This window comes from Cherax quadricarinatus, chromosome 14, assembly GCF_038502225.1.
Source record: "Cherax quadricarinatus isolate ZL_2023a chromosome 14, ASM3850222v1, whole genome shotgun sequence".
In the NCBI taxonomy this organism is placed as follows: Eukaryota; Metazoa; Arthropoda; class Malacostraca; order Decapoda; family Parastacidae; genus Cherax; species Cherax quadricarinatus.
This window is the reverse complement of record NC_091305.1, coordinates 7,117,346-7,141,598: the sequence shown is the minus strand read 5'-3', so window position 1 is coordinate 7,141,598 and position 24,253 is coordinate 7,117,346. Positions and strand designations below refer to the sequence as shown.

Here is a 24,253-nt window from a genome sequence, read left to right as displayed (position 1 = left end):
ACTTCCCTGTAGCACTCCAACAACTAGTATTGAAGGTCATGCCATTTGTGTATACATACTGGTGTCTACCACTAAAATAAGATTTTAGGTAATTGAGTGAGTGTCCTCTGACCCCATAATGCTCTAGTTTTAGGTGCAAAATATTGTAGTCTACTGTATGAAATGCATTCCGTAAGTCGATGAAGAGCCCCGGATGATATTCATTTTTTCAAATGCTGTATTTAGTAATTCGAGCATCTGAATAAATGCATCATTTGTGCTTTTTTTTGGCCTAAACCCAAATTGGCAGGGGTTCAGTATGTTATGGGATAGGAGGTAGGAGTAGATATGTTTATGTATTATTTTTTCAAAGATTTTAGAGAGTAAAGGCAAGTTAGATATTGGTCTGTAGTTATTCAGTTCTGTAGGATCACCTCCTTTGAGGACTGGGATGACCCTTGCTGTCTTGAGTATGGATGGGAATGTTGAAGATTCAACAGATTTGTTAAATAGTGTTACAATAATGGGGGACAGCACATGAGCTGCTTTTTACACATGAATGGTGGCAAGTTATTTAGGTCTCCTGCCTTGCTTTTTAATTAATGATTTAATTATTAGTGAGACTTCAGTAGGATTTGTTGGTACTATATACAGAGTATGTGGGCAATTACCAGTGAGGTAGTTTTGTGGATGAGTATCTGCATTTGGAATTTTGCTTGCTAGTTTTGATCCTATAGAAGAAAAGAAGACATTAAGTTTGTTGGCAGTGTCTATAGGCTGTATGTGTGGTTTGTCTGATTTCTCTATGTTAATCTCTCTGTTTCTAGACAGTTTTCTAGAGCCTAAAATTTCAGAGAGAGTTTTCCGGGTCTTTTTCATATCACCTTTTATTTCATTAGCTCTGTTTACATAATATGTACATTTGTTTGGACTTCCACATCAGGTTAATAAGTATTGAGGTGTATAATTTAGTAAGTTCTTTTGTTATTAGGCCCTGTCTGAATTGTTTTTCACATAGATGTTTTTTATCGATGGATTTACGTACAGTAGGGCCCCACTTATATGACAAGTTAGGTTCCAGGCTACTGCCGGAAAGTAGAACGCAATTTGTTTCCACTTATAAATGTCAGATAATAAGTTTACACTAACATGTATTAAGTTAACAATAGAACAAGGATTAAAAAATAATCAAAAGTAAAATACACACACAGTACACTCATTACTTACCTCAAAATATTTGTAGAGAAGTGTTTATTGTAAGAAGTCAGGTGTGGTAGGACTGGTAGCTAGCCAGGCTACCCCATCCCACCCCACCCACATGTAATATACTTCGACTTTTTTTTTTTTTTTTTTTTTACACAGGGTTTGACAAGGTTAGGTTAAGGATCCCAAGCTTTATTGACAAGCTATTTACAAGCTAAGGATTCCTAACTTTACTGACAAGCTAAGAGCTCGTTTGAAAGCATTTTTACTGTTATGAAACATACAAGTAGGGAACAGGATGAAGTTGGAGCCATCTGTGGGCCCTAGAGTGATAAAATGCATAAAGGGTAGGTAGGTATCGAATGGTGTTCTATGTATCATAACCCCATTTGGACATTAAATACTTGGCATTTAGAGCGTCCTAGAGCGATAAAATGCATATATGTATAGTACACTCATTACTTACTTTAAAATATTTGTAGTCTTAATGTAGGGTGAGAGGTGAGTAAATGAGATTAAATGAATAAATGAGAGAGAGAGAGAGGAGAGAGAGAGAGAGAGAGAGAGAGAGAGAGAGAGAGGAGAGAGGAGAGAGAGAGAGAGGAGAGAGAGAGAGAGAGAGAGAGAGAGAGAGAGAGACAGACACACAGAAAGAGAGAGAGACAGTGAGAGAGACAGAGACAGAGAGAGACAGAGAGAGAGACAGAGAGAGAGAGAGACAGAGAGAGAGAGAGACAGAGAGAGAGACAGAGAGAGAGAGAGACAGAGAGAGAGAGAGGACAGAGAGAGAGAGAGAGAGAGAGAGACGAGAGAGAAGAGAGAGAGAGAGAGAGAGAGAGAGGAGAGAGAGAGAGGAGAGAGAGAGAGAGAGAGGAGACAGAGAGGAGACAGAGAGAGAGAGACAGAGAGAGAGAGAGACAGAGAGAGAGAGAGACAGAGAGAGAGAGAGACAGAGAGAGAGAGAGACAGAGAGAGAGAGAGAGAGAGACAGAGAGAGAGAGAGAGACAGAGAGAGAGACAGAGAGACAGAGAGAAAGACAGACAGAGAGAAAGACAGAGAGAGAGAGAGAGAGACAGAGAGAGAGAGAGACAGAGAGAGAGAGAGACAGAGAGAGAGAGAGACAGAGAGAGAGAGAGACAGAGAGAGAGAGAGACAGAGAGAGAGAGAGACAGAGAGAGAGAGAGACAGAGAGAGAGAGAGAGAGAGACAGAGAGAGAGACAGAGAGAGAGAGAGAGACAGAGAGAGAGAGACAGAGAGAGAGACAGAGAGAGAGAGAGACAGAGAGAGAGAGAGACAGAGAGAGAGAGAGAGGGGGAAGGCTGGGGGGGCCTCTTAGCAAAACTGCAAGCTCTGGGAATTGCAGGCTCTACACTATGTCTCCTCAGTGACTGCCTTCATGGTAGATCTCTAAGGGTAGTTCTCAATGGAATGGAATCAGCAAGGCATTCTATTGGGACAAGTGTTCCACAAGGAAGCATGCTGGGACCATTGTTATGGAATGTCTACTTCAATGACCTTCTTCATCTCATCCCAGAATCCCATGCATATGCAGACGACTGTACACTGACATTCACTTATCCAAGATAAGAAATGCCAGCTGCTCTAAGCTACATCAATCACCAGCTAAGAGCTATATCAGCTTAGGGAAATAGATGGCAAGTAACATTTGCACCTGAGAAAACACAAATGATGATGATCTCTAGGCACCATGATGGTAATGCCGGTGCAGTGGTAAGGATGAAAGGGAGGGTGTTGGCACCTGGGAAAGAAGTTGATATCCTTGGGTTGAAATTTGACTCCAAACTGACCATGAAGAGCCACACTGTAAATCTTGCGAACAAGGCAGCCAGGAAGCTTACAGCACTTTCCCGTATCTTGCATCTGCTTGACAGTAGGGGTTGCAAGATTCTGTATGAGGCACAAGTATGCTCACACCTTGAGTATGCTCCATTTTCTTGGATTGCCTGCCCCCTTCCCCTGCTTGACAGAGTAGAGAACAGAGCAAGACATCTCATCTCTTGCCTGGACCAATCCTGGACAGATCTGTCATTTCAGCAGAGCCTTCAATACAGGAGGGATGTGGGTGGCCTTACTGTTATGTACAAGGCCAATATTGCCAAAGTACCACACTTGGATTCATTATGAGGACAGCATGAAGCAAGCTTCTATACCACAAGAAGGGCAGAAAACAGCAACTTCACTCTGGCTGTACCCTTCTCCAGAACATCGCTTCATCTGAGATCATTTATGGTTTGTTTACTTATCAGAACTGATCTGATATGACATAATAAATAATATAAATAACATAAAACATGGTAAATACAGGTCGGCCATCAATAATCCGGCATCATTTGGACCTATAGTGTGCCAGATTAGTGAGTTTGCCGGATTACAGAGTGGTTAGGTTAGAATACACTTAATTAACCTATCAATAGAGACTGCCGCATCTTCCTCATTTTCATCACTGTTTTCTCCTCCACTGGCTTGCTGCTGTGGATTTACAACCATCTGCACAATTTCTGAATCAGTATAATGATTTGAGTCAGTATAATGATGAAATCTGAAATTATGCTAGCTGAAATTAGTGCCAGATTACTGATGGAACCGAATAACTGATTGTTGGATTAGTGATGGCCGAACTGTACTCCAGAATGAATAATATTTGGTATAATACCGAGTGGTCCGACAGAGGTATGAAGTTACCGCTGGAGGATGCAGGATAAAAGTACCATCCTCTTATCCCTGTCTTGGGGGCTTATGTTAGAGAAAATGTAGCATAATACAGGGCTAACTGCGATATAAACTCGTAATGCACCATAAAACCGAAACAAAAAAGCTATTCTTTTTAATTTTTTTCGGTGCGTGCTTGTTTTTGTTGATTATTTCGGAAGTTATTCATTTATATCTTAACATCGCGACATTAATAATGATAGGAACACAATGAATTTCACAGACAATATAAACTGGTGATATTATTTTTTAAATATTACAATTTGTTTTTGATGTGCCAGGGTAAAAGGCAGATATTTTGCTAAATGTCAAAACTTTATTTTTTTTCAAGAATGAAGACAGGATAAATTACAGAAATTAAGTTCATGATAAATTTTGATTAGCAATGTTTTATCAGCGGGTAGGGGTAGTGCCCAAACAGCTTCTCGCAGTGCTAGTACAGTACCTGGCTTGGGCTTGCCATATATGATTTTTGGTAAATATTTTTTTCTCAGTTGTTTGTTGGGCTATCTTATTGAAATCTGGGCAATGTATGATGGAAAGATGCTTCTTAACGTACACCAAAAATGAAAGAAATCAGGTGATAAATAATGGATTTCACTTCTCAGCCATTAGCTGCCCTATAGCAGCATATTTTCATACGGTTTTTATGGTTGTATTCTCGTTTTTTGGTCTCCTTTGATAGAATGGAAGATATATTACCGAAATAGATATGACTTTGATTGGTTTCATGATGAAAAGTACCTTGAAATTGAGCTTGAAGTAGCAGAAATGTTTGATTTTTGCCAATGTTCAAGAGTAAACAAATGACGTCCCCATCCAATACGTGTCCAACTGGCCAGTCTAACACGCAGTCATAAATGGGTTGACATTATTTATAAAATTATTACAATAATGCAGTACTCTGCATAACAGTAAATGGAAAGCAAGAGTAATATAAGAGGGGTCTGTTGACATGATTAATGAACAGAGAAAATGTTACCTGTATTTAAGTGCCAAGAATGTCTGCAATGTTTATCTGGACCCTATTTTGAAATGGGCAGTTTCTTGTACTTAGTCAAATTCAAATTCAAATTCAAATTCAAAGTTTAGTCTCTATAAGGATTACAATGCTGAGTTTACAGAATTTGGTTATTGTGTGGTTTACATGTAGTAAAATAATAATTACAGAGTGTACCACTAGAACACCTAGCATGGCTAGGCATTTTGGGCAGACTTAGATTAAATCTTAAGTTTAAAATATTACAAAATTATGAGGTAAGTTGGTATTACGGCTAAGTGACTAAATACTAGTTTGTGAGTTTAGCAATGTGAATGCTTTTGTTTTGGCACTATACATAGTTTCAGTATTGGAGTATCACAGGCCAACTTATGACTAGTTAAGATTCATTATTTTAAGATTGAGATTGATATTTCTGTTTATGGTCAAATGGGTGAGTGAGTGTAAGTGTGAACCACCAGGTGGTATTCGTGTAATTAGTTGACAGGGTGTATCTGGAAGATAAGATGTTTTCTGATGGTAGTTTTGAAGGTGATGAATGTGTCTGCAGTTCTAGAGTTTTCAGGTAGGGTGTTCCAGATTTTAGGGCCTTTGACATACATTGAATTTTTGTAAAGGTTTAGTCGGACATGGGGAATGTCATAGAGATGTTTGTGTCTGGTGTTGTGCCTGTGGGTTCTGTCACAACTATCAAGAAAGCATTTTAGGTCAAGGTTAATATTGGAATTTAAGGTCCTGTAGATGTAGATTGCACAGTAGTAAGTGTGAATGTACTGAACAGGGAGTAAGTTTAGATCTATGAAGAGTAGGGGGGTGTGTTGCCAGGGATGGGATTTAGTGATTATTCTTACTGCGGCTTTTTGTTGGGTTATTATTGGCTTTAGGTGTGTTGCTGCAGCTGAACCCCAAGCACAGATAGCATAGATGAGGTATGGATATATAAGTGAATGGTATAGTGTGAGAAGGGCAGTTTGCGGCACGTAGTATTGTATCTTTGGAGAGGATCCCAACTGTTTTGGATACTTTTTTGGTTATGTGTTGGATATGGGTGCTGAAATTCAGGTTGTTGTCGAGGTATAGGCCTAGGAATTTGCCCTCATTATGTCTGGCAATTAGAGTGTTGTTGATCTTAATGTTAATTTGCGCATCTCTTGCTCTGCTACCAAACATAATGTAGTAGGTTTTGTCAGTGTTAAGCATAAGTTTATTGGCTGTCATCCAAGTCGACATTTTGATCAGCTCCTCGTTAACAATAGTGTTGAGGGTGGCAAGATTAGGGTGAGAGATGACATAAGTCGTGTCGTCAGCAAAGAGAATGGGGTTCAGGTGTTGAGATACGTTTGGAAGATCACTGATGTATATGAGGAAGAGCAGGGGACCAAGGACACTTCCCTGTGGAACTCCAGTATCAAGTGGTCGTGTTGTTGATGCTGTGTCTTTAATGGTGACATACTGATACCTATTAGTAAGGTAAGATTTGAAATATGCAAGCGCATGGCCTCTTATACCATAATGGTCAAGTTTGTGGAGTAGGATGCCGTGGTCTACTGTGTCAAAAGCTTTTCTTAGGTCAATAAAAATTCCTAGTGGATATTCCTTATTTTCCAATGCTGTGTAAAGCAGATCTAGCATTTTTATGATTGCATCGTTAGTGCTTTTATTTTTCCTGAATCCAAATTGGCAGGGGTTGAGTATGTTTTGTGCCGTTATAAATGAATATAGTCTCCTGTGCACAAGTTTCTCAAAGATTTTGGATAGCAATGGTAAGTTTGATATTGGCCTATAGTTGTTTAAATCTGTAGGGTCGACAGAATAGAAGGAATACTAGTGAAATAGCTATGAGTTTGGTAGACTGGAACAATGGACTGGGCCAAAAATAGGGCATAAATTGGGTGAAACAGCCGATGCACAAATATCGCCACTGGGTTAAGTGTATTCTACCCTAACCACTCTGTAATCCAGCAAAGCCACTAAACCAGCACCCTACAGGTCCTAATGATGCCAGATTTGTTATGGCTGACCTGTATAATGTTTATAATGAAGAATGGGTATAATTGAAAACTGCTGTATTAGCAATATGCTGTAAAGCAAAGCAATGTAAAGGAAAGCGCTGTAAAGCAAAGCGCTGTAAAGCAAAGCAATGTAAGGCAGGGCCCACCTGTACTTTGAGTTCTTTCTAGAGTGGATATCCTTGATACTCTGCAGGACACTGTAGGCCTCCCTCCTTGGCTCTCAAGCAATGTACCCATCCTCCTTTCTTCCCTACAGCCAGGGTTCAGGCCTCCCTCACTGGCTCAGTGGCTATCTATTCACCCATCATCCTTTTTTCATCCACCTGACAACCACTCACAACTACCACAACGGCAAAAATAAATATACAGTGGACCCTCGAGTTTCGGCAGCATAGAGTTTCATGAAATTCGACCTTCGGCAAGTTTTTTTGGCAAAATTTGGCCTCGAGTTTCGTGATTAGACTCGTGTTTCGGCAACCATCCAGTACCCGTCCACCCATCACCGCGCACACCAAGCCAGTCTCCCATGCCATTCACGCTCAGTGTGCCATTGTTTACCAACACGTGACCATCACCCCACGGGTTCATACAATACATTTCATAATAATCCATTGTTTTTTGTGCTTGTAACTGCTAAATAAGTCATCATGGACCCAAGGAAAGCTAATGCAAGCCCTTTAGTAAATAAAGTGAGGAACACGATCCAGAGGGATTTTGAAGGGTTTGAGGCAGACCCTGTCCCTGCCGACCCTCTGCCTGTTGTGGAAGGTTGTGGCATTGGGTAAGTCAGTGGGGTTGGAGGTGAGTGACGGGGATATGAAAGAGTTAGTGGAGGACCACAGGGAAGAGCTAACCACTGACGAACTGCAAGAGCTTCAACTGGAACAGCATCAGACCACAGCCGAGGAACTTGCTTCAGAGGGGGAGGAAAAGAGAGTGAAGGAGGTTCCTTCTTCAGTGATTAAGGACATGTGTGGAATGTGGAATGAGTTGCAAAGTTTTGTTGAAAAGTATCACCCTGACCAAGCCGAAACAAGGCATATCTGCAACAAGTACAATGACAGTGTTGTGTCCCACTTCAGGGAAATCTTTAAAGAAATGCCAGAAAAAGACCTCTCTGGACAGATATTTTGTGCAACAGGGATCCAGTGACTCTCAAGTTGTTCCCAGTGGCATTAAAAGAAGAAGGGAAGTAACCCCAGATAAGGACTTGCTACCTAAAGTCCTAATGGAAGGAGATTCTCCTTCCAAACAATAGTGTACACCTTCCTCCTATCCCCTCCTCCCATCTTCCATCCAGCCAGAAGTCTTCAGTAAAGGTAAGTGTAATGTTATTTTTTTTATATGTATGTACTTAATTTCTCATTGATTTCAGTATATAAATCTTTATTTAATTTGAAAAAAAAAATTTATTTTAATATTTTTGGGTGTCTGGAACGGATTAATTTTATTTCCATTATTTCTTATGGGAAAATGGTTTCGAGTTTCGTGAATTTCGACTTTCGGCAGGCTCTCTGGAACGGATTAATCACGAAACTCGGGGGTCCACTGTATAGTTCTACACCAATCGTGACCAAACAAATGTAAACTTTCTACACATGCAAACACGGTACACACACAATACATTAATGCACTTTGCAAAAATTAACTGAGACACTATTGCTACAGACAGAATTGAAAATTATGGACTATTTTCCAGTTTGGCCGATAATGCCATAAGACTCAAGAAATCGTAATGACACGATTGCAAATAAACTATACCCCCGACCGCGGGTTCAATCCCGGCCGGGGGTATGGTTGATAATGCCATAAGTCCTGCCATTTTTTATTTATTTTTTTTTGTCTGAAATTGCCAATTTCTATTAATGAGGGTTTTTTCTGTAGATGATTACAATTATTATATTCATGGAGAAGCAAAGAACCCAAAGGGGTCACAGAGCACCTCAGGAATGGGAGGTAATGAGCTCTGATCCAAGGCAGTGAAAGGTAGCTTTAATTCCCTTGTATTATCAACCCTTCATCAGTATCAAGGTAGCCCTTTAAAAGGTAAAACTACTGTAAACCTTAGAAATTAATTATAGAGGCTGGGACATACTGAGCATGGCTCTACTAATGCAACCACAGAAAACGAACTACCCTCCATACACAAACATGAGCATAGTGTGCACCATATGCATGTGCACATGCATGTACATATACACACACACACTTGTGCACATGTAACAGACAGACAGACAGACAGACACAGACACAGACACAGACACAGACACAGACACAGACAGACACACACACACACACACACACACACACACACACTTGGAAGTTGAAGATTCAGACGAGTCACAGGGATCTTAGGAAGTATTTCTTCAGTCACAGAGTTGTCAGGAAGTGGAATAGTCTGGAAAGGGAGGTGGTGGAGGCAGGATCCATACTTAGCTTTACGAAGAGCTATGATAAAGCTCACAGACTCAACCTCTGCAACCACAATTAGGTGAGTGTACACACACACACACACACATATGCACATACATGAAAAAGTTAATAAAATAAATTTTACCTGATCAGAGTCCATCTGGGACGGTGAAACTGAAGTACGTTGCTGTTGCTGTAGAAGAGCGAGGATATGAGCAATATCTGATGTGACACGCATCTCTAAGTGCTGCATTTGTCTGGAGGAAAGAGTACAATTATAGAAGTACAAATTACATTGCAACTAATATCTGACATACGTTACATTTATCATACAATAAAAATTTACATAACATACAAGATGGTGTTGGTAATGTGCAATGTACAGGGAAATATATGCACATTATAAATGATGATTAAGTAAATTTTGAATGTGAAACTTAAAACCAGTTTATTTCTTAGCCTGTTTTTCTATGCTTGACAAAATAGTTAATAAGTAGTGGGTAATATTTCAGAAATAATATGAGAGCTGAATTTTTTGGTTCTATTTAATAAATTGTCTTTTTTGATGCACTTGAAAGTTTTCATAATAGATTATTTGTCATCATACCTGCTAAACTGGTCCATTCTAATGTAAAGGCGAAGAACATCATCTTTAAAGTCATCATCAACCTCATCATCAACATCTGTGTAAACAAAGATGACCATGCACTAAAAAAAAAAAATAAAAGGAAAGACAAAAACAAGTGAAGAACACACACAGATGGCACACAGAGAGGATAGCTGCAGGGTAATCTAATTTATATATGAAAAAATGTCTTAGCATCATGCACTAGGTGAATACAAACATTTTCTAGCATAATCTTGTGATAAAAGACCATTGTGAAAAAACAAATAGTCATAAATTTTATACTGTACAGCATTTTATCTCATTCAGTATTCTACCAATTTAGAGAATAAGATTTTGAATTTGAAATGATGTCTGAAATTTATATAAATTAAGTTTGGGAAAAAAATTTTGAAATTCAGAAAATTTCTGATTTGGAATTTTTCAACTAAGAGAATGTTTGTAAATTATTTTAATTAAAAATATTCTCAAATTTTTAATTTCTTAAGCAGTAAAAATTTCAAATTTTAATAAGAATCTCTAGATCAGATTTTTTTCAGATATGTATTTCCAATTTTCCTTACTCAAAATTTTCTATAATTCAGATATTTACCACCTCCAAGGAAGAAAGTACGATAAACAGGAGAAAAAGTCACTGTAGTTATACACCCATGCCCCATCTTATATGTTTTCTGTTTCCACACATTTGTGCCAGAATGATTCATCTTTAATAGTGTTTTTTCTCCTTGAATGGGTGGCCATGTTCAAATTGTGTATTTAGTTCTGAAATTTTAAAAATGTAAAACATGAGGAAGCATATGCAATTTGAACTAGGTACTCAGTTTGCCTTGTCCTAATTATTTAACCATTTCGAGGTCCGTGCTATAGTACTACAGCTTTGAGCTTAGGCTGTGCTGTAGAATTATGTGATGAGCTCAGCTCACTCAGATAAGCTGTGAGCAGTAACTTTTGACCTAGATATGAGAGAATGGGTATATGCGGTGAGTGGGAAAAACAAAACTGTGAACATGTTTATGGCTTAAAATAGCAACTCTGCAGTGTATTTTTGGATGTTTTTTATGGTTTTATTCTCAGTTTCTTTGAATCATTTGATAGAATGGAAGATATTATTACAGAAACAGAGATGATGTTGATTGGTTTCAGGACAGAAAGCTGCTTGAAATTAAACTCAAAGTAGCGGAAATATTTGGTTTTTGAAGATATTCCAGAGGACACAAATCACATTATTCATCCAATACACATTCATGAATGTGCTGACATCATTTATATAATTATTACAATAATTCAGTAGTCTGCATAACAGTAAATCTTCTATTTTTTATATGAATAAAAATTCAAAACAAAAAGCAAGTGACATAACTAAAGAACAGAGGAAATGTTGTTTTAGTGCCAGGAATGTGTACATTGCTTATTCTGGAACCTATTTTAAATTGGCTATTTATTAACTTGGTGTGAAATTGGCCAATTTTCTGAATTCTGATCATTTTATTGGATAGCTGAAATAGTTAAATGGGCAGCTTCTTGTGCTCAATCAATAGAATGGATGGCATGATAGCAAAACAGCTAAGAGTCTGGTTGACAGGAACAATGGAAATAGCCTAAAATGGGATTCAAATTGGGCAAATTTGCTGGTGCATAAATATCACTGAGACTGCTAGCTTTATAAAATCGTAATTCAGTAGGTTTTCCATCAAATTTTATAATTTTGGTGTCATTAACTTTGGAAAAAAGATTATCATTTCATGAGAAAAAATTATTTTAATTTGTTTTTTTTTTTTGTAAATTTTTTGGGCTCTGAGAACAAGTTTCAGATTGGGGGTCTGAACCCTAAAAGGGTTAATACAGTATTTCCTTCATTTACCATAAGATTTTCTTTCTGGAATTGTAGCAACTCTAGCACATCAGCTTGTAAGAGTTCTGCCTGACCAATATCATTTGCAAGAGAGAGAAAAGGATTAAAGATGGGCAGAGACAGTGCTCTATAACCTTTAATTTTTGCAAAAAAAAAAAAAAAAGTTTAAATACTGTACATTATTTCATAAAAATGCATTTGATTTAACCTTTTTTGTCTCATATTCTGTAACTAAAGAGGGAGGGGGGGTGAAATTAGCAACTTTGGTAATATGTACTAGCTAGAATAGTTTGATTTTTGTATTGAAAGCTCAGAAGGGCACAATGATCATATCCTAGAAATTCCACGAACATTCATTATGACAACACTTATGACCCATTTATGCAAAACTGGGAATGCCAAAATTGTTTTAAGTGAGTGCAGTGGATCAAGTGTAGCCCAGATGATGTTACTGCAAAAGCACAAGTGGGAAATTACATAATCTTTTCCTTCCAAAAAATTCTGAAGTTTCATTTTGTTTCCTTTGTTTTTCCTAAAAAATAAATAGTAATTTATTACTTTTGCTTTTGAAAAAAATCCAGTTTGGCTTCAGTTATTCTGTACATTCAGCTAAAACACTTCTAGCATTCCCAATCTTGTGCAAACATGCCATCAGTGACAACAAAAAGATAAAATTATTTTCCATTTTTTTTTTTTCAGGAAGTCATCATAGAACTTCTAAGATATGATTCTCATGCCCTTCCAAACTTTCAATACAAAAAATTAAAACAGTTATGGCTATTATTACCCAAGTTCCTAGTTTTACTGTAGCTTCATTCCTCCATGAAAATATGAAACTCCTCATAAGAGCTAATGCATTATTTTTTTTAGCGAGAAACCATTTGGTCAAAACACTTGAAAAAATAAAATCCAAACTTCAGTCATAAACTTCCCCTATAACAATGGCCAATAACTTTTGAAGTGACATCTTGAGTCCAGACCTATTATAGACCTATGGCCATAGCTGCAACACTGCCTATACTCTACCTCCTTCAGCCTTCACAATCATCAATAGTCCATGTTCAGTATGGCAGATGAGAATATGTAAATATTTAATTGGTTCCAAGAGACCTTGTTAATTAGAGTGGATGTTCCTATCTTAGATATTTGTAAGTACAAGGAAGGTACTACTTATTACAGTCATTAAACTGGGAAAATAAATATTTTTCAAACTGAGACTAAAGATACTTAGATAATGGGATAAGTTGTCACTGTAAAAAGGGTTATTTTTAAAAGATGAACTTTGACAGAGAAAAAGTAATTGTAATAGGATACATCACACTGAGAAGATATTAGTGAAAGTGAAAAGATGAGTTACTATACTATGAAGGGATGTACTGTATCTTTAAATGACTATAATACTGTGGAGGTGCTGGCTTTTACTGTAGGAAGATGTGGTGATATGTAAAGATTTGTCACTGTAAAAGAACAAGTGACAGTGATAATTAATTTTTAAGCTATACATCATTATGCATGTAATGCAGACACAAACACTCTATCTAAGACTTACACATATGCAAATTTCCCAATCCCATCCTGGGACCTATACTTACATCCTACTGCTTGTTATCCCCAAGTTGGGAATGTGGATTCAGAATTCCCATACAAAACTATGTCCATATCTGTGAGCATGGCTTAAAGAAACCGCAACTTGCATAGAATTTTGTGGCATTACTTTCAAGTTGGATGTGTGGGTCCAGGACGAACATAAGATTTTATAGTATTATCTGCTCGTTTGACCCACAATGGATAAAATTTTATGGTATTATCTGCAAGTATAGCCCCAAATGGATAAAATTTTATGGTATCATCTGTGAGTTCAGCCCTTAATGGATAAGATTTTACTATATCAACTGCAAGTTTGGCTCCTAGATCCATTACTTGCTAAACTATTACATCACTTTGGGCATAAGTTTGTTAGATAATCTATTTATAAAATAGCTGATATAAACTGGTGCAAAATGTTTAGCTAAAATTTTATTTGAATACATGGAACACAGGGATCCAGAAAACGTTCCCCATTTCTCACTGACAAAAAGTCCCAAATCAGCAAATTTCTCAAGCAGTTTGCCCCCTCACAGATATAGAGGAAGGGATCTCTTAATTACATGTTTGGATGAATTGCATGTGGCCTTGAAACATCTTAAAAAGTCCATAGGATGCAAAGCATCTTGGGCTTAAAGAAAAAACTACAGTACCATGATATTATAAAAGGTTATCATTGTAAAAGAAGCTATAAATAGAACCATACCAATTGTTATGAAAACTAATGTGTGTAACTACAGTGAAGGCACTTTTGCAAAAGAAACAATGAATGTGAACAATACAAACTTTTCGTACAGAAATTGCAAAATTTGAAAAACAAATAAAATGCTTATATCAGAAATAAAATTTTCATTCTATTTCTGATGATAGATTAGTGTCTACATAAATTAACATTACAACTATAGCATGAAAAGTAAAAAAAAAAAAAATTAACATAAAATAAAAAAAATGCCTCATGCTATGTCCAAGCCTTAAAAAATAAAATTGTGTGTGTGTGTGTGTGTGTGTGTGTGTGTGTGTACTCACCAAATTGTACTCACCTAATTGTGGTTGCAGTGGTCGAGACTCAGCTCCTGGCCCCGCCTCTTCACTGATCGCTACTAGGTCCTCTCTCTCTCTGCTTTCTGAGCTTTGTCATATCTCGTCTTAAAGCTATGTATGGTTCCTGCCTCCACTACGTCACTTGCTAGGCTATTCCACTTCCTGACGTGTGTGTGTGTGTGTGTGTGTGTGTGTGTGTGTGTGTGTGTGTGTGTGTGTGTGTGTGTGTGTGTGTGTGTATGTGCTGTGTGTGTGTGTGGTGTGCGTGCATGTGTGTGCATGTGTGTGCGTGCATGTGTGTGCGTGGATGTGTGTGTGCGTGCGTGCATGTGTGCGCGTGCATTTGTGTGTGCGTGCATGTGTGTGCGTGCGTGTGTGGTGTGCATGTGTGTACTCACCTAATATATATACATACATTATATATATATATATATATATATATATAAATATATATGCAATAAGATCACAGTAAACAGGTAATTTCAGAATATGCAAAACAACCACTGTGAAAGAATAGAGAAATTCCAAGCGCTTTAGTGACTACTCACGAAAGTAGTCACGAAAGTGCTTGGAATTTCTCTATTCTTTCACAGTTGTTGTTTTGCATATATATATATATATATATATATATATATATATATATATATATGCAAGGAATTCGCGAGAGCAGGCGAAATATACACAAACACTGATCTCTGGCTGAAGGAGACTCGAACCTACTATCCTTGGCACAAGGTAGATTGGTAAAGCACTGCATACCTTGTGCCAAGGACTGTAGGTTCGAATCTCCTTCAGCCAGAGATCAGTGTTTATATATATATATACATATATATATATATATATATATATATATATATGCAATAAGATCACAGTAAACAGGTGATTTCAAAATATGCAAAACAACCACTCTGAAAGAATAGAGAAATTCCAAGCGCTTTCGTGACTACTCACATTATCAAGGAACTATGAAAGTGAAGCATCCAAGGAAGCTATATAAGGGGTCTGGCCAGCACCTCACTATCAGATCCCACAACGGTTAAACACGTGACGCGCGGCGAGCCAACTTGGATAAGTCCTTTGCACAACTCACCCCCAAGCTATTCTACCCAAGAAAATTAAAAATTATTTGTCCAGTGTATTATTAAATTCTTCCCAAATTCTATTAATTATAAATGGATCTAATTTATATAAACCAAAGGAAATATTCATATTATTGTCAAAACTGCTTTTTATGAAACAAGATTCAATTATATTCCTGTCGACCATGGACTTGCTTGATACTACTTTCTCAACTTTTTGAAAATCAATTGGATGGTTAAAATCTCTTACATGAATAAATAGAGCATTGGAATCTTGTCCAGTTCTAATGCTATATTTATGTTGTTTTAATCTTAGTTCGAGATTTTTACCAGTTTGACCGTAATAAACTTTATCGCAAATTTTACAAGGAATCTTATAGACACATCCATCAGCATTTTGGGGGGAATTCTTTATCAAAAGTTTTTTTACTGTATCAAGATTTTTGAATACAGCTTTAATATTAAAAGTCTTAAGAAGAGAAGGCATATCAACCAAGTTTTCATGGTAAGGGAGAACCAACATATTTTTAGTTGAATAAGGCTGGTTACTCCTTTTTGGATTATAAAAAGTGTTTCTAGCAACTTTAAAAGATTTATCAATTACATTTCTTGGGTATTTTAAATCATTACCTATTTCATAAATTTTGGATATTTCCTCATCTATGAACTCAGGACTACAAATTCGTAAAGCTCTCAAAAACATTGATGAGAAAACAGACAGTTTGACTCTATCTTGAAGTTGCTAGAAACACTTTTTATAATCCAAAAAGGAGTAACCAGCCTTATTCAACTAAAAATATGTTGGTTCTCCCTTACCATGAAAACTTGGTTGATATGCCTTCTCTTCTTAAGACTTTTAATACTAAAGTTGTATTCAAAAATCTTGATACAGTAAAAAAACTTTTGATAAAGAATTCCCCCCAAAATGCTGATGGATGTGTCTATAAGATTCCTTGTAAAATTTGCGATAAAGTTTATTACGGTCAAACTGGTAAAAATCTCGAACTAAGATTAAAACAACATAAATATAGCATTAGAACTGGACAAGATTCCAATGCTCTATTTATTCATGTAAGAGATTTTAACCATCCAATTGATTTTCAAAAAGTTGAGAAAGTAGTATCAAGCAAGTCCATGGTCGACAGGAATATAATTGAATCTTGTTTCATAAAAAGCAGTTTTGACAATAATATGAATATTTCCTTTGGTTTATATAAATTAGATCCATTTATAATTAATAGAATTTGGGAAGAATTTAATAATACACTGGACAAATAATTTTTAAATTTTCTTGGGTAGAATAGCTTGGGGGTGAGTTGTGCAAAGGACCTATCCAAGTTGGCTCGCCGCGCGTCACGTGTTTAACCGTTGTGGGATCTGATAGTGAGGTGCTGGCCGGACCCCTTATATAGCTTCCTTGGATGCTTCACTTTCATAGTTCCTTGATAATGTGAGTAGTCACAAAAGCGCTTGGAATTTCTCTATTCTTTCAGAGTGGTTTTTTTGCATATATATATATATATATATATATATATATATATATATATATATATATATATATATATATATATATATATATATATATATATATATATATATGTCGTGCCGAATAGGCAGAACTTGCAATCTTGGCCTAAATAGCAACGCTCATCTTGCCGTATAGGACAAGTGAAAATTTGTGTATGCAATAATTTCGCCAAAATCATTCTGAACCTAACGAAAAAAATATACTTCACTGTGTTTGTTTAGTATTAAATTATCGTAAACAAATCTAAAATATATTTAGTTGGGTTAGACAAAAATAAATTGCTCTTGTTATAATAAGGTTAGGTAAGTTTTCTAAGATTCTCTAGGTGCAAAATTAAAAATGTTTACATTAACATTAATGAAAAATATACATCATTAAACGTATAAGAGAAAATTTTAGAAAGGACTTAATTTTAAATGAGTTCCTGAGAGCTCATCGTTAGCCGAAATTATCGTTAGCCGAATTAATTTTCCCCATAAGAAATAATGGAAATCCAATTAATCTGTTCCAGTCAGCCAAAAGTATTAAAAATTTTTTTTTTCATGAAATATACATTTCCCAACAAAGGAAACAATGAGACATAACTACAATAACTACATAAGTAAATGTTAAAATAACACTTACCTTTATTGAAGAGTATTGATGAGTGATGAGACACTGTTTTTCTTGAACACTCTGGGATTTTCAGAGTGATACATGAGTAAAGCATACAAGGGGCTTTGGCATGTTACACTTAACCACTGTATTTTTTTGTACTTCAATGTATCATGTTCAAATTAACAAATAAATAAATAAAGGCTTCACTTTGCAATCCCCACTAGCACTACAACATAACATGAAAGCTATCCTGTCTTTCACAGGCTTGTGTCCTGGGAGTGCCTTTTTCTCCTGAGTAATGTAGGTCCTGTTTGGCATTTTTATCCGGAACAGGCCTGTTTTGTCACAATTGAACACCTGTTGGGGTTAGAATTTTTCAGCTTCACCATGCCTTATCGCACTGTGTATGCCACTACAATTCTTAAATCTCTCAAACCAACCTTTGCTGGCCTTAAATTCACCAATATGAACACTAGTTCCAGGCATTTTTTCCTGTTCACCTGGGTGTTAGTCGACTGTTGTGGGTCGCATCCTGGGGGACAAGATTAACGACCCCAGTGGAAATAAGTTAGACAGTCCTCGATGATGCACTGGCTTTCTTGGGTTATCCTGGGTGGCTAACCATCTGGGGTTAATTGTTTCTCAGTAATTGTTTCCCGTTAAGCCACACCAACAACACACTCTCCACATCTTCGAGTAGTACAGCTGACGGTGGTGGAGCAACAGCTGATGGTGGTGCAGCAGCAGCAACAGCTGACTGTGGTGCAGCAACAGCTGACTGTGGTGCAGCAACAGCTGACCATAGTGCAGCAGCAGCTGACCGTGGTGCAACAGCAGCTGACCGTGGTTCAGCAACAGCTGACTGGTGCAGCAACAGCTGACGGTGGTGCAGCAACAGCTGACAGTGGTGAAGCAACAGCTGACGGTGGTGCAGCAGCAGCTGACCGTGGTACGATAGTACGTATTTCTCACCCTTTTTACCACAGGGTTGGCACCAGAAGCTTTCTTTGGGCCCATGGTGGCTTATTTAGCAGTTACAAGCACTATAAACAATTGAATAATACAAAATGTATCGAATGTATGCATGCAACCGGCCACCCTGGCTTGTAAACAATAACGGCAGGGCAGCTGAGGCACTCAGGCTGGATGGACAGGTTTGGGACGAGTCATGTTGGTCAGAAACAGCTGACGGTGGTGTAGCAGCAGCTGACCGTGGTGCAGCAGCAGCTGACCGTAGTTCAGCAACAGCTGACTGTGGTGCAGCAGCAGCTGAAAGTGGTGCAGCAACAGCTGACAGTGCTGCAGCAGCAGCTGACCATGGTATGATAGTACGTATTTCTCACTCTTTTTACATATGATCGCTAGAGAGATGGTATCTCCTACTATTTGCTTTTCATTTATCCACACCAATAACAGTCTCTCAACATCTTCGAGTACTTGTGATCTCTGTTTCAAAAACAAACTTGCACCTTTTGCAAGAACAGCTTCCTTGATTGCCGTTTTGTTGGCCACAATAGTAGCGATGGTTGATTGGGGTTTGGTACACAACCTGGCCAGCTCCGAGACATGCATTCCACTTTCGTAATTAGCAATTATCTCTTTCTTCATTTCCATAATAATTTTCACCCTTTTTACCACAGGGTTGGCACTAGAAGCTTTTTTGGGGCCCATGGTGATTTATTTTACAGCTATTATTTTTTTTTATTATCACACTGGCCGATTCCCACCAAGGCAGGGTGGCCCGAAAAAGAAAAACGTTCACCATCATTCACTCCATCACTGTCTTGCCAGAAGGGTGCTTTACACTACAGTTTTTAAACTGCAACATTAACACCCCTCCTTCAGAGTGCAGGCACTGTACTTCCCATCTCCAGGACTCAAGTCCGGCCTGCCGGTTTCCCTGAATCCCTTCATAAATGTTACTTTGCTCACACTCCAACAGCATGTCAAGTATTAAAAACCATTTGTCTCCATTCACTCCTATCAAACACGCTCACGCATGCCTGCTGGAAGTCCAAGCCCCTAGCACACAAAACCTCCTTTACCCCCTCCCTCCAACCTTTCCTAGGCCGACCCCTACCCCGCCTTCCTTCCACTACAGACTGATACACTCTTGAAGTCATTCTGTTTCGCTCCATTCTCTCTACATGTCCGAACCACCTCAACAACCCTTCCTCAGCCCTGTGGACAACAGTTTTGGTAATCCCGCACCTCCTCCTAACTTCCAAACTACGAATTCTCTGCATTATATTCACACCACACATTGCCCTCAGACATGACATCTCCACTGCCTCCAGCCTTCTCCTCGCTGCAACATTCATCACCCATGCTTCACACCCATATAAGAGCGTTGGTAAAACTATACTCTCATACATTCCCCTCTTTGCCTCCAAGGACAAAGTTCTTTGTCTCCACAGACTCCTAAGTGCACCACTCACTCTTTTTCCCTCATCAATTCTATGATTCACCTCATCTTTCATAGACCCATCTGCTGACACGTCCACTCCCAAATATCTGAATACGTTCACCTCCTCCATACTCTCTCCCTCCAATCTGATATTCAATCTTTCATCACCTAATCTTTTTGTTATCCTCATAACCTTACTCTTTCCTGTATTCACCTTTAATTTTCTTCTTTTGCACACCCTACCAAATTCATCCACCAATCTCTGCAACTTCTCTTCAGAATCTCCCAAGAGCACAGTGTCATCAGCAAAGAGCAGCTGTGACAACTCCCACTTTGTGTGTGATTCTTTATCTTTTAACTCCACGCCTCTTGCCAAGACCCTCGCATTTACTTCTCTTACAACCCCATCTATAAATATATTAAACAACCACGGTGACATCACACATCCTTGTCTAAGGCCTACTTTTACTGGGAAAAAATTTCCCTCTTTCCTACATACTCTAACTTGAGCCTCACTATCCTCGTAAAAACTCTTCACTGCTTTCAGTAACCTACCTCCTACACCATACACTTGCAACATCTGCCACATTGCCCCCCTATCCACCCTGTCATACGCTTTTTCCAAATCCATAAATGCCACAAAGACCTCTTTAGCCTTATCTAAATACTGTTCACTTATATGTTTCACTGTAAACACCTGGTCCACACACCCCCTACCTTTCCTAAAGCCTCCTTGTTCATCTGCTATCCTATTTTCCGTCTTACTCTTAATTCTTTCAATTATAACTCTACCATACACTTTACCAGGTATACTCAACAGACTTATCCCCCTATAATTTTTGCACTCTCTTTTATCCCCTTTGCCTTTATACAAAGGAACTATGCATGCTCTCTGCCAATCCCTAGGTACCTTACCCTCTTCCATACATTTATTAAATAATTGCACCAACCACTCCAAAACTATATCCCCACCTGCTTTTAACATTTCTATCTTTATCCCATCAATCCCAGCTGCCTTACCCCCTTTCATTTTACCTACTGCCTCACGAACTTCCCCCACACTCACAACTGGCTCTTCCTCACTCCTACAAGATGTTATTCCTCCTTGCCCTATACACGCCCGAAACTCTCTCCAGGTAAACTCCAGGTAAACACGAAATCACAGCTTCCCTATCTTCATCAACATTTAACAATTCCTCAAAATATTCCCTCCATCTTCCCAATACCTCTAACTCTCCATTTAATAACTCTCCTGTCCTATTTTTAACTGACAAATCCATTTGTTCTCTAGGCTTTCTTAACTTGTTAATCTCACTCCAAAACTTTTTCTTATTTTCAACAAAATTTGTTGATAACATCTCACCCACTCTCTCATTTGCTCTCTTTTTACATTGCTTCACCACTCTCTTAACCTCTCTCTTTTTCTCCATATACTCTTCCCTCCTTGCATCACTTCTACTTTGTAAAAACTTCTCATATGCTAACTTTTTCTCCCTTACTACTCTCTTTACATCATCATTCCACCAATCGCTCCTCTTCCCTCCTGCACCCACTTTCCTGTAACCACAAACTTCTGCTGAACACTCTAACACTACATTTTTAAACCTACCCCATACCTCTTCGACCCCATTGCCTATGCTCTCATTAGCCCATCTATCCTCCAATAGCTGTTTATATCTTACCCTAACTGCCTCCTCTTTTAGTTTATAAACCTTCACCTCTCTCTTCCCTGATGCTTCTATTCTCCTTGTATCCCATCTACCTTTTACTCTCAGTGTAGCTACAACTAGAAAGTGATCTGATATATCTGTGGCCCCTCTATAAACATGTACATCCTGAAGTCTACTCAACAGTCTTTTATCTACCAATACATAATCCAACAAACTACTGTCATTTTACAGCTACGATCACTAAAAACACTGTGATAATATGATATGTACCGAATGTATGCGTGGATGCGACCGCACTGGCTGGCTTGTAAACACTGGCACCATTCAGGCCACACGTGGGACGCTTCCCGGACGAATCGTGTGAGGCGAGGCAAAATTTTTGTGTTAAAATGTATCGTATGGTGGATTTAAAGTAACGCGATGCCATCGTAAGGCGGGGGTCCACTGTATACAGTGGACCCCTGGTTATTGGCCAGTTTGGTTATCGGCCGACTTGGTTATCAGCGGGTTTTTCGGCGCCCAGTTATCGGCCGTTTGCTCAGTTATCAGCGGTTTTAGACGTGTCCATCCGCCGGCTGGGGCAGGTTGCGCTTCAGTTTGGTTTTGTCTCTCAGTGGCTGAGGAGGTTTCTGCTCATACATCCAAACATTTTACTTGTTTACCATTGTTTTTAGTGGTTTTTCTTGCAGTGCAACTGTGAAATAAGTAACCATGGCTCCAAAGAAAGTTCCTAGTAAAGTTCCAGTGGTAAAGAAAGTGAGAAACACCATGGAATTTAAGCATGAAGTAATCGAAAAGTTTGAGAGTGGTATGAAGGTGATGGAGCTTGCCAGTATGTACAGCAAGAATAAATCAACAATTACATTCATCCTGGCAAAGAAAGAACAAATCAAAGATGCTAATGTTGCAAAAGGAGTAGCTTTTCTAACTAAACAAAGGACACTGATAATGGAAGAGATGGAAAAGTTATTATTATTGTGGATTAAGAAGAAAAGAATTAGTGGGAGACAGTGTAGTGGAGTCTACTATTTGTGAGAAGGCAAAGCAGTTGCATGAGGATCTTGCAAAGAAAATGCCTGGAACAAGTGCTGCAGTTTGTGAATTTAGGTCCAGCAAAGGATGGTTTGATAGATTTAAGAAGTGTAGTGGCATACACAGTGTTGTAAGGCATGGTGAGGCTGCAAGTTCTGACAAATGTGCAGCCGAACAGTTATTTTTTTTTTATATTTTATTATCACACCGGCCGATTCCCACCAAGGCAGGGTGGCCCGAAAAAGAAAAACTTTCACCATCATTCACTCCATCACTGTCTTGCCAGAAGGGTGCTTTACACTACAGTTTTTAAACTGCAACATTAACACCCCTCCTTCAGAGTGCAGGCACTGTACTTCCCATCTCCAGGACTCAAGTCCGGCCTGCCGGTTTCCCTGAATCCCTTCATAAATGTTACTTTGCTCACACTCCAACAGCACGTCAAGTATTAAAAACCATTTGTCTCCATTCACTCCTATCAAACACGCTCACGCATGCCTGCTGGGCATGTTCATGAATTCCAGGACTATGTAAAGGCTGAAGGATTCGAACCCCAACAAGTTTTCAATTGTGATGAAGCAGACCTGTTTTGGAAGAAAATGCCAAAGAGGACCTACATTACATAAGAACATAAGAACATAAGAAAGGAGGAACACTGCAGGAGGCCTGCTGGCCCATACTAGGCAGGTCCTTCACAATTCATCCCACTAACAAAACATTTGCCCAACCCAATTTTCAATGCCACCCAAGAAATAAGCTCTGATGTGAAAGTCCCACTCAAATCCAACCCCTCCCACTCATGTACTTATCCAACCTAGATTTGAAACTACCCAAAGTCCCAGCCTCAATAACCCAACTAGGTAGACTGTTCCACTCATCAACTACCCTATTTCCAAACCAATACTTTCCTATGTCCTTTCTAAATCTAAACTTATCTAATTTAAATCCATTACTGCGGGTTCTCTCTTGGAGAGACATCCTCAAGACCTTATTAATATCCCCTTTATTAATACCTATCTTCCACTTATACACTTCGATCAGGTCTCCCCTCATTCTTCGTCTAACAAGTGAATGTAACTTAAGAGTCTTCAATCTTTCTTCATAAGGAAGATTTCTAATGCTATGTATTAATTTAGTCATCCTACGCTGAATGTTTTCTAACGAATTTATGTCCATTTTGTAATACGGAGACCAGAACTGAGCTGCATAATCTAGGTGAGGCCTTACTAATGATGTATAAAGCTGCAGTATGACCTCTGGACTTCTGTTGCTTACACTTCTTGATATAAATCCCAGTAATCTATTTGCCTTATTACGTACGCTTAGGCATTGCTGTCTTGGTTTAAGGTTGCTGCTCACCATAACCCCCAAGTCCTTTTCGCAATCTGTATGGCTAAGTTCTACATCATTTAACTTATAAGTACTAGGGTTATGGGCACTCCCAAGCTCCAGAACCTTGCAATTATCTACATTGAACTGCATCTGCCACTTTTCTGACCA

At 38.4% G+C, this 24,253-nt stretch overlaps 1 protein-coding gene across 1 annotated transcript in view; it reads right to left on the bottom strand.

The window, feature by feature from the left end:
• LOC128695454 (uncharacterized) overlaps positions 1–10,058 on the bottom strand; it is a 64,233-nt gene extending 54,175 nt beyond the window's left edge. The window contains exons 1-2 of the mRNA XM_070084820.1: positions 9,946–10,058; positions 9,484–9,595 (exon numbers count right to left, since the gene is read on the bottom strand). Coding sequence (XP_069940921.1) covers positions 9,484–9,595; positions 9,946–10,043 — 210 coding nt within the window. The 5' untranslated portion in view covers positions 10,044–10,058. The remainder of the gene's footprint in view (positions 1–9,483; positions 9,596–9,945) is intronic.
• Positions 10,059–24,253: the final 14,195 nt, after the last annotated feature.